The sequence below is a fragment of the Pteropus vampyrus genome, unplaced genomic scaffold (genome assembly GCF_000151845.1).
Source record: "Pteropus vampyrus isolate Shadow unplaced genomic scaffold, Pvam_2.0 Scaffold292, whole genome shotgun sequence".
NCBI lineage: Eukaryota > Metazoa > Chordata > Mammalia > Chiroptera > Pteropodidae > Pteropus > Pteropus vampyrus.
In genome coordinates this window covers 230618-242035 of record NW_011889073.1, presented here as the reverse complement: position 1 = coordinate 242035, position 11418 = coordinate 230618, and the positions used below count along the sequence as shown (strand labels likewise).

Here is an 11418-nt window from a genome sequence, read left to right as displayed (position 1 = left end):
TATGAGAAATAGAAAACACAATAGAAGAATATACTTTGACACGGTTAAATTCTTTCCAGATGAATTGAATCCATAAAAAATCTGAATTACAAAATTTTATAGACAGTGCATTCTTTTACTTCTGACTTTGACCACCACAAATGACTAGTTTGTTCATTTTCAAGGGGAAAAGAATGTTTTTTTTTCCCCCCCTGACAAATGCTTCAAAAGCATTTTTGGTTGAAAGTTTTAAAAATAATGTATTTTTTAAAGATTAGATCTTAGGTAAAAGGAAAGACCTTCCATGCTTTCCCTAGGAAGTATGAAAACTGCTTGGTTTCTGTAATTCAAATTCTTTTTCTTGGTTAGCTCCTAGTCATATTAATTCGATACGTTTTATAAATCTTGAGTTCATTGGGAGGAAAATAGGCATGACAGTTTTTTGCTGAGGGTGAAAATTGGGCTTTAAAGCATAGCTTCCTTATGTTACAGTAGTTACGTATAAGCAGAGATATATTAGATCTTTGGACTGAATTTGCCATGATTTTCGATCAAGGGCATTATATGTGTCTAGATATAGCCAATTGAAGATGGAGACATTAGATACTGCATAAATCTATTATTTTGCAGCTTTTCTTCACAGTTTTAAATACTGTGAAATAGCCTTATCCGCAATTATTAAGAATTTTTATACAAAAGTATTCCAAATATGGAATTTAATTGGCTTCATGTGCAACTCAAAATAGCACAGATTAGCAAACTAGAACTCTTGAAGATGTCAGCTATTCAGAATCAGTTCCTAGTAGCTGTCATTTATTTTTCCATGGTTTTTTCTATTTGAGATACGTTAATTCTGTCAGAGTACATTAGTACATAATATGCTAAAGAAAAACACCAAACCCAGTGTAAATATCTTTGGTCAATTGTATGGAGACTGACCTCTTGGGTTCCATGTTGTATTTGCTGAGAATGGATGATTGCCAGCTAGTTAACTCTGTGGCCCTGTATGGTGGCCCCGAGTGGATGCCCATCCACCTTCTCCTGTGTCTTTATGCTCCGGCTGCTGACTTGGCGTGCATTGCTAGAGTATTCATCTTAGTAATGCACGTTCTAATTCATCCTGCCCATACAGTCTGTCTGCTGGACACAGGACTGTTTTCAGTTTCCTCCTTCCAACCGTCTGCCAAATCATTTCAGAATACATTCTTTCATACGCCCCGGCTCTCAAGCCATTTGGAGCCAAGTCCCTCACCTATCCTGGAGAGACAACTTCTGCCCTAGTGGATGGTCTGCAGCCTGGCGAACGCTATCTTTTCAAAATCCGGGCCTCAAACCGGAGAGGAATGGGGCCTCACTCCAAAGCCTTCATCGTCGCTATGCCAGCAAGTAAGCATTGTGTGTTTGCGTCTTCTTTTCTTTTTTTGCTAATAGTGGTGTGTTACTATGAACCATGGATCTTGGGTTTAGAACTGCTACCGTGGTGATTTTGGGGGTCTAAGTTTGCATACCGATTTCTACAATATTACCATAGTCCCTTAAGAAATCAGCCTCCCCAAAGACTAACACGGTATTGGTCGCTAATAACATCGATTACTATAATATTGTATAGTAATATAATGGTATTGGTCGCCAATAACATCGATTACAATAATCCAATAACATGAATGTGTGAATAATGTGATTAATGTTACGTCCCTGCATAGTTTGGGGTTTACGGTGGCAGGGAAGAAAACATTTTTACAAGTACGCTGTGACATTTTTAGTTGTTAGCTCTCTTCAGTTTCTAAATAGCATTTAAAATGTTTCATTTGTGTTCCATCATTATGGAGTTGCAGCTTCACTCAGCATTTCAGGGACCTCGTTTATCTGATCAGTATCTAACCCAAGCAGGTAAATAAAATCCAAAATGGGGTGGGGAGTTTTTTGGACTCTGATTTCCTTTCTGCTTCCCCACATTTACCCCAGATATTAGTAGCTCTCCCCTTCGTTACATACTGTGCTGATCCAGAGTATGCTGCAGAATCGGACAGTTCGGTCCCGGAAGAAACGGGTAGATGAAGTTCGCTCCTTCTGGGGTGCCCATTGCTGTATAGGTTCCCCCGTCCTGACAGCAGTCCTCCCCTAATTCAATCCTGCTCACAAGACAGGGTGAACTGTAAGGTGCACTCAATACAATGTTTTGCCTACCTCAGGAGTCTTTATTTTTGGCTTCGTTTAAGAATTAGAAATGTAGCCATTATTAAAGAGATTTTCAATGGGGTGGGGGACGGGAAGCAAGTAAGGACATGTTAGGAGGAATAAGAAACTCTTTCTAAGGCCTTGAAAATTACAAATTTGTTGCTAGTTACACACAACACATTTCTATATCTTTACAAGTTTAGGTCATTCAATGTTTTGTACCAGGCTCCTATGTATTTCTTGCATGCATCGTTAAAAACAGCTAGAATGCATTCCTAACATACTGACAATCTGTTTTATTAAGGAAATCCTATGTGAAATTTTGCTTTTGCAACATCAATGGATTACTTCAAAGTACTCGTTTGGGAATTCCTTTAAATAATAAACTGTGACATAACCTAAGTCCATTTATAGAAAGTCAATGTACACGTTTTCTAGAACTATGTCTATTACTTAAAGCAAAATAGAACTTTATGAGATTGCTATAACTGAGAAAGTAAGGGCCCAATGTTCTAAACAATGAGAAGTTATCAATTATAATTACCAGTTTTAAAAGCCTCCTTACCGCCCCCTTAAATATTCTCTTGGTGTTGCACAACTGTTGAATTTCTTCTTTGACAGCAAATTCTTTAAATTCTGTTCCAGCCAGTACCAGGGAATCCGATGTTCAGCAGGAAACAGACATGGAGGATAAGGACAGATCTGAAAACCCCGAGCCTTCCTCATCATCTCCAAAAGCTCCAGCTTCCTCAAAACATGCTCATTTGCCTGTTTCTCCCAGAGGCAGAAATGTCAAGAACCTTCTTGACTTGAAGAACAAAATCCCGGGGCACGGTGGGGTGCCCAGGAAACCCCAGCTTCACCCTAAGACCGAAGGATTGGAACTTCAGTCCACAGAGCTCACGGATCAGGAGGAGCTGGATTCCCAAGGGGACCCACCCACAATGCCCTCAGAGACCCGGGACCAGAAGCGACAACAGAGGCCACCAAGCAGATCTGTCCACCCCGTCCTTGCTTCCGGAAGGACTCCGGTGAGAGTGCGAACATCAGCGCTGCCCCGAAAGGAAGGTGTAGATAAGTCTGGCTCCTGGCTGCCTTCCCAGCCTCGTTTGGGGGCACCCTCCTGGGCCTCCGTCTCTTCTGCTCCCCAGACACCCACTGAGGGCAGCCCTCACCGCCCTGCCAACCTGCCTTCCAGCTCTGCTGACAATGACTCGCTGGACCAAGAGGCGGAAGAGCCGGCTGCAGGCTCCCTCCACGCCAAAGACGCGACCCCCGAGCATCTGCGTCCCAAGAGCGCAGCCCACGCTCGGCCGGCCATGTGGCCCAGGCGCCAGGCAGCCTCCGGTGCCCCGCGCGACAGAAGCTCCGTGCACCAGGGCTCAAAAGCAGCCTTGCCGGCTCGGAGGGCACCCCATTCAGAGGTTGGAGAGGAAAATTCAAGTGCTTCAGCCCCACCCCTCAGGCTTTCTCCACCCCATGGGGAGACACTACGGCTGCTGCCCACCGAACCACACCCCCGGGCTCCGCTCTCCAGGGGCTGGAAGGAGGGCCACCATGTCCCAGCCGCCAAGGCCAATGCGCCATCGCACCCTACCAAGTCTTCCTCCGTCTCTTCACGACTCTCCCCAAGGACACAGGCCTCTGAGAGAGCGGATACCTCTGATGGCGATGGTGACGATGATGCAGAGGATGAAGAAAGGCGGGCCAAGGCCACTGCCCCCACGCTTCGCGCCCGGCTGCCCGCCGGTCCCCCGGTCTCTGGACATTTCAGAAACAAGCCCTTTGCCGCCCACGGCAGGTACCCGAACAGACTTGGCAGTGGCCGAGGACCCAGGTTACAGCTCTCCAGCTCCGCGCCGTCCACCGCGTCCCCCCGAGTTCCCTCGAGGGGGAATTCTCAGCCAGCGTCTGACCTTAGGCGTGGCGCGGGTATCCATGGGGAGGAAATCGAGGCAGAAGACGAAGAGCCGCTTCCTCCCACCGTGGGGAACCACCATGCGCCTTCTCCCTCCTCCGCGCAGTCTGCCTCCCGCGGCGTGGACCACCTGAAGCGAGGCCCCCAGAAAGGAACGGGTCTTCCGCGGAAAGAGTTCCTGGCGGAGAACCCCAAATCCACCGAGACCTGGGCAGGTACACACCCCCGGGACAAGGCTCTGCCCTCTAAGGCGCAGGACGTACAACAGAGCACCGACGCGGCGGTGGAGGGGGATTCTCCCAAAAGGCATGTGTCCTCTGCTCGGCCACCCATGGCGCGGTCACAGCATCACCCTGGGTCCGGCGCGCCCAAAAGGAAGTCCGGCCACCCCCAGGCTGGGCGTCCCCACCCCGCGTCGCAGGAAAGCGCCTCCTTCTCCGACCCTGACGCATCCAGAGGCAGTCAGTCCCCCAACCCGGCGAGCTCCAGAGGGGTGCCGCCCACATCTCCCCAGAATCAGAACGAGTATTCCAAGAGCAGATACGGTGGAACCCACGATGACAGCACAGAAACGGAGGCCCGAGGTGTCCGGGCCCCCTCACACTCAGCCCAGACCAAAGACGCCACCCCTTCCCTCCCCAAGCACCGCCAGGTGGAGGCTCCGGCAGGAAGCGCGGGGGACAGTCGCCTCCGCAGGCCCCCAGGCTCCTCCCTGAGGCCCGCTAGGCCCTATGCCCACACCCGCACCAGGGTCCCGGGCAGAGCAGGGCCTCAGGTGGTGGGGAGGAAGGATGGGGTGTCCCAGGCCACGCCATCCAAGAGGGAGCCCCTGACGGCTAAATCTCAGCAGTCGGTGTCAGCCGAGGAGGAGGAGGAAGATGCCGGCTTTCTTAAAGGAGGGAAGGACGAGGACCCGCTGTCTCCCTCTGTTTCAAAGTGGCCCATCTCCGTTCCGGGGGGCAGCAAACATGCGGAGGAGACAGAGCCCGCCACAGTGCCTGTACCCCCCAGAGCCGGCGCCCCCCAGGCGGAGAACAGCACTCCCGCTCCCGTGCGGCGTCCCCCACCTCCGGGCAGCTCCGCGAGAGCCTCACACCTCCCGCCCAGGCAGCCCCCTCGCAGCTCTGCCACCCCCAGACCCCCCGGGGGCACCCCTGCCTGGCCTCAGGCCGCCACGCAGGCCCCTCGCGTGCATGTCTCCACCACCCCCATGCTCTCTCTGCGCCAGCGCATGATGATCTCCAGGTTCCGGAACCCCTTCTCACGCCAGCCTGTGAGACCCTCTTTCAGACAAGGTAGTTAGTTTTGAACTTCACCTTTTCTTTATGTTTTTCGGTAGTGTTCATAGCAATCCCCGAAAGGCTCCGATCTTATCGATCATCCGCTATGCCCAAGCTCTGTGTTAAGGGCTTTACAGACGTGCTGTGCCTTCGTCCATCCTCTTAACCATCTCTAGGGTTTGCATTGTTTTCAGATGAGGAAGCTGGAGCTGAGAGATCTGAGCGACTTGCCCGGGTCAGACACCGGGGCAGTGGCAGAGCTGCGAGTCCAGTCCCTAACACCGGGTTCCTCCGCCCTCTGTCACTCCACTATCCCATAATGCCTCTCCAAATTCCTTAACAGGCGGCTCTTCATCTGTGAGAACGTGTCACAGCCATGACGCAAACCTCAGGTTCCTGTAATTTAGGTTATTTTTTATTGTTCGCGTGCCAGGGTACATTTTTAAAAATCGCAGTAGGAAATTAGATACTACCTGTGTAAGCTTGATCTGGTCCATGTTGCCTCTGCATGTAAAACTCGACTGAATATTCCCTGGGCAAATTCCAGGGTCTTGAGTATGAATTGCTTAGACATTACACTCCAGAGATTGTTTAAAACCTCCGGAAAATGCATGTTAGACATGGTTGTCACACAGCTGTAACAGGCAGATATGTGATTTACACGGAGAACACAGACAGTTACGAACGGGAGTCTACGGGGACCCCACGGGAGGACCTAAAGTGTTCCCCCTAAGTCTGCATTCAGTTAAGGGGTGCCATGCACTCTCCTTGCACAGAATCAGGGCTTAATAGAACATTCCTGAATGAGTGTTTGTTAATCTGTGCAGTGTATTGTTAGTTCAGTCCAGTGTAAAGACGTAGAATGCATGCCCAACACTGAGGTCAGTTTTTCATTAAAATGGACTATTTTAAGCAAACCTAAGACCCTAATAATAGATCTAAAACTCACATGCTCTTATACGTAGCAGAAACTCAGTAAATATTTAATTTTCATTAACTGAGCAAGAGAAATAAGTCTCTGACATGCAAATAGTTGTCAGAAAGCCCAAGCACTTTATCCCACGGTGGGGGTGGCGGGGAGGTTGTGCCCGTACCAACTGTAGCTGAGAAGTGGCACGAGATGAAGCAGAAGGGCAGGAGAAAGGACGAGGCAGAAACAGCAATGGCCAGGGCAGTTAAGTGGACCTGGTACTTCCTCCCTGAGCAGACACTTCTCGAGCAGCCCCACAGCGCTTAGCAAGCTGAGTCAGTACTGTGCATTTATCCTTGGCGACTGACTGTGGGGACCTGGGTCCTCTAGGAAGAATTGTGTGTAGTATAACCTGCTGCGAAAAGAGCAGCTAGAACATTTTAGAGCATTTTCTCCATCTTTCCAACCCTCCCCCCCTCCAGCTTCTAACTGACTAAAGTACAAGTACAGCTACTAAGGTCTTAAGCTTTATCTGGAAGATTTACTTCTGCTGAACACTCTCTTCACCCCAGTATTGTCAGAAAACTATGACTTCACCGTACTCTTGATTGACATCCATATTTGTCACATAGAAGTCACAGTTTAGACTATCATTATCTAATACATATGAGCTATTGGTTTAAAATTCTGGTTAGTGTTTCTGTTTGAAATGATGTGTTACTATTTACAGATTGGCAGGCAGCCAACTTTCCAGAAATGTCGGACTTACCAGGTTCTCTTTTCTGTGCTGTGTAGGTTATAATGGCAGACCAAGTGCAGAAGGGAAGGTACTTCCCGGCAGCAATGGAAAACCGAGTGCACAAAGAATTATCAATGGCCCTCAAGGAACAAAGTGGGTAGGGTAAACTTCTTTCCACATCCCAGTCATTTTCGTGCTGTGGGGAAGAGACAAACAGTGGACGCTGTAGCGATAATGAGTTGGTCTTGTTTTCTTCTATTCTAGTTTTAATCACTCAGATGTCGATGTTACACTATACAGAATTCTTCCAGCAATCAGAACAATCTTTGATTCTCCTGAGTAACTTGTTTTTTTCTTTCTCATAGCTAATAAGATAAGGCAGAGGCCTTCATTTATTGTTTGCCTTGACTGGCTAGGAAACTCAAACAAAGGTATGGTCCACACACAGCAGTAACAGGGACGTAGAACCTGATGCATGGCGTCTCGAATGAACGTCTGTCTTCCTAGTCCTGAGAGCTTTATTTTATTTTTATTTTTTGTTTACCGTTTAAATGGTACGCATATTTTCTGTAAATGATCTCGAACCCTTTGTAAAAAGAAGCAAGATAAGAATAAGTGAACAAACAAGATCCTGAATCGAATAGACAATTTTTATCAAATCACTGTTTGAATCTTCCAATGATTGTTGTTCGTCTTAAATAAAAAATACGTATTAGTGCTTTTCGTATGTTTAAGCTAAATGACGCTAGCTTCCTGGATTTAAGATAAATGTTTAAGGAGTTTGGGTGGCTTGAGGGTAATGGGCAGAGCATTGTACAAGGCTCAAAGAATCAAAAAATTATTCATAGTGGAATTCCCAGCCAAAACTTCCCATTTATAGCAATAAGGTTTAAGAGAACATATGATGGACTTTGTTCACTGCTCAGTCACAGGCGATCTAAAAATATACTTTATAATTTCTCGAAGGAACAGAAATTTATAATGGGAAGAATGCGTATTAAAACTACATGCCATGTAAGCAATTTTGCATTGAACTGTATGGGTAGATTTCAGAAGTAGGGTTTATATAAATAAGCTTTATTTTACTTACTGAGACAGCACCCAACAAAGTGGCTGCTTGCAGGGGTCCCTCCAGTGGCCTGCCCATGCAAAGCCATGGCTCTCTAACATTAGCAAGCATCGGGATCACTGGGGGGCTCTTCAACTATGGTCTGGGGTGGGGCCGAGTAATCCACATATCTGACCAGGTAATGCTGAGGCTGCTGGCCTGGGATCATACTTTGAGAAGCACCAATCTAGAGCATGAGTTTGTTCCTTAGTAGAGATAATGATACCTTTATATAATTCCTTAGAATCTAAACCTTTCGTATGCATGTTACATTGGGCAACTTAATTACAAATTTAGTTGTTTTTGTTACAGCAATTTTGACTTTTAACATTAAAAGCAAAATAAGAACATTACGTGTTCTTAATATACTAGCAATACATGTTCATCGCAAGAGGTTAAAACGATTCAGAAATATATGAAAAAGACAATGAGCATCCTAAACCACTTTTCGGAGATAACCCCTGTTAACAGTTTGGGATATATCTGTAGATTTTTTTTTTTCTCTGAAGTTTTAAGTTCGGAGACATCAATGAATATATTTTTATTTTTGCAAAATAATCAGCCCTGTCATCTGAGTTCGTATCAGGATATGTCAATGTATGTAGAATTTCCAAATTCTTTTCACTGGCTGCATAATATTCCACTGCATGGATGGGCCATAAGGGATTTAATCTCTTTTCTCTATTGATGGGCACTTAGGTAGTTTCTTACTTTTCAGCATTATACACAATGATAAAAGTATTTTGAATATTTTTTGTATTTTTGAAGAACTTAAAACAATTTACATATTATATGGGTAGGCAATTATATAATATAAAATAAGACTGGCATTTTATTTTTATTAAACCTTAAGAATATTTACTGACAAAAATAATGTTTCCTAAGTACTTTATAGTTTCCTTCTGTGGAAGCTTCATGCATGGATTCACGTAGTTGGGTTAAAGTGAGCATTTTGAAATGTCCAGTTTAGTCTTTAATCTATGTCATGGATTTAGGTCGTGGATCTTGGCCGTGGATTGGTACTGAATGCAGAAGGAAGGTATCTGCAAGATTCGCATGGAAATCCTCTTCGGGTCAAACTAGGAGGAGATGGTCAAACCATTGTGGGTAAGTGAGCATGGCTTTTAACGAAAAAGTGTGCTGGCTTAGCTGTCAAATAATGACTTTTCTTTCTCCTCCCCTGATTTGTAATGGGTACCCTTGGTCCAGTTATTTTTAACCATGTGGGGAAAAAAGTGCCTCATAAGAGGCAGAACTTAGCTTTTCTCTGACACCACTGTAGTTAACCTCTTCCTACAGACTTTACCCTCTAGAAAAGGTGGCGCTTGACTTTGTCCTTGACATTGCGCAATCTGAAGTAGGAGTCAGCAAACTGTGACTGCGGGCCAAACCCTGTCTGCTGCCTGTTTTCATACGGACTGTGAGCTCAGAATAGTTTTTACATTTTTAAAGGATCTCCCCTGTCCCCCCCCCCAAAAAAAAATACAAAGAAGAATAAAATTTTGTGACATGTGAAAATTACATGAAATTTGCATTTCGGTGTCCGTAAACACGGTTAATTGGAACACAGAAACACTCGTTTGTGTACTGTCTGTGTTTTTTTTTTTTTTTTTTTTTTTTGGCCCTACAGCAGAAGAGTTGAGTGATTTGCGGAAGAGACTTTCTAGTCGATAAAGTTTAAAATATTTACTCTCTGGCTTTTTCCAGAAAAAGTTTGCCACCCTTGGTCCAGAGTAACACTTTTTCTCCTTAGATGTAGGAATGAGAAAGAAGAATTACTGTCCTTACTAGAGACTATGAGGTTTTTTTTTTAGGGTAATGGGGCGTATCGATGAAATATTTATTAATTTATATGAGTGATGGACAATACAGTAAGCCCAGAAATTTCTGGATAGCTGCAGATATTGTTACCTCTGCTGATATGCTTTTACCTATTTCTTTGCCTTTTGCTGATTAAAATACAAGACTCCATTAGCTTTGAGAAGACACTTTTTCCTACTTGCTTTGCACTTCCTTTGGGTCGTGTCACCTTGCTGACCAGCTTTTGTTGATTTGCGCTTAGATCTGGGAGGGACCCCCGTCGTGAGCCCGGATGGACTCCCTCTCTTCGGGCAAGGGCGGCACGGCAAACCGCTGGCCAGTGCCCAGGATAAGCCCATTTTGAGCCTCGGAGGGAAGCCCCTGGTGGGCTTGGAGGTCATCAAAACCACCACCCGTGCCCCCACCACAACCCAGAGACCCGCCACCACCCCTCGGCGCAGCCTGACGACCGCGCGGCCCCTGACCACCACCCGCCGCGCGACCACCACCCTGCGCCCAACGACCACCACCCCGCGCCCAACGACCACTACCCTGTGCCCAACGACCACCGTCCGAACCACTACGCAGACCACCACCACCCCCGAGCCCACCACCGCCATCCCCACCTGTCCCCCCGGAACCCTGGAGCGGCATGACGAAGCCGGCAACCTGATAATGGGCTCAAGCGGGCTTCCGGAGTGCCACCCCGAGGAAGGTAATCGCCTTAGTTCCCACGGTGGCCCACGGCCCCGGCGCGCTGCGTTTCAGAGGCGGGTCCGACGGTCGCGGTCGCGAGGCGGGGAAGCGGGGCGCACGGCGGAAGGGCAGCGGGTGGCGTCCCTAATCCCGCAAGACGCGTTCGATAGCACGCTGTCGCAACTAGGGCGGTCCGATTGAGCAGAGAGAAATACTGCACAGGACGTGCTAAGGGGAAAAATTATTTACTACTTATCTAAAATTCAAATTGAACTTGGCATCCTGTGTTTCATAGGGCAACCTTTGTCACAACCCAAGTCAAAAGTTTAGCTGAAACATGGGACTGACTAGTTTGGACTAGTGTTTCCCAAAGCGCATCCCCCTGGATTAGTCCCTGTTACACATATATATTTATTTGTTAAAGGTTCTGTGATTAGGCATGTGATTCAGACAAGGTTAAATGAATCTCTTAATGTTGGATCAGTCTCCTGGTGAATTTCTAAGAAAAGTTGTGTTTCCCAAGCACTTTTGACAGCCGAACGCCCATTAGGTGAGCTCTCACCTTTGGAAAATGCTAATCCTTGCGTGGCCGATCTCTGGTGGCAGCAGGAGCTTTCCAGGGGGCAGGACTGTGCCATTGCCCTGCTTTGGGACACTCAGTCAGAGCCGTCCTCTGCCCCTGCTGTGTCTTCCTGATGAGAACGGCAGGTCCCCTTCAAGAACGGAGCTAGGACACTTCTGGTCAGGTCGTGGTGCAGCTGGGCATCATCATCTTTGCCGCGGAGTCCCTGTTGGAGCTGCTTTGGAAGA

The 11418-nt window shown here is 47.0% G+C and overlaps 1 protein-coding gene across 1 annotated transcript in view; it reads left to right on the top strand.

Moving 5' to 3' along the window:
* The window catches only part of FNDC1 (fibronectin type III domain containing 1), a 106382-nt gene that overhangs the window by 30130 nt on the left and 64834 nt on the right, over positions 1 to 11418 (top strand). The window contains exons 7-11 of the mRNA XM_011376308.1: positions 1130 to 1365; positions 2803 to 5370; positions 7061 to 7161; positions 9108 to 9219; positions 10175 to 10627. Coding sequence (XP_011374610.1) covers positions 1130 to 1365; positions 2803 to 5370; positions 7061 to 7161; positions 9108 to 9219; positions 10175 to 10627 — 3470 coding nt within the window. The remainder of the gene's footprint in view (positions 1 to 1129; positions 1366 to 2802; positions 5371 to 7060; positions 7162 to 9107; positions 9220 to 10174; positions 10628 to 11418) is intronic.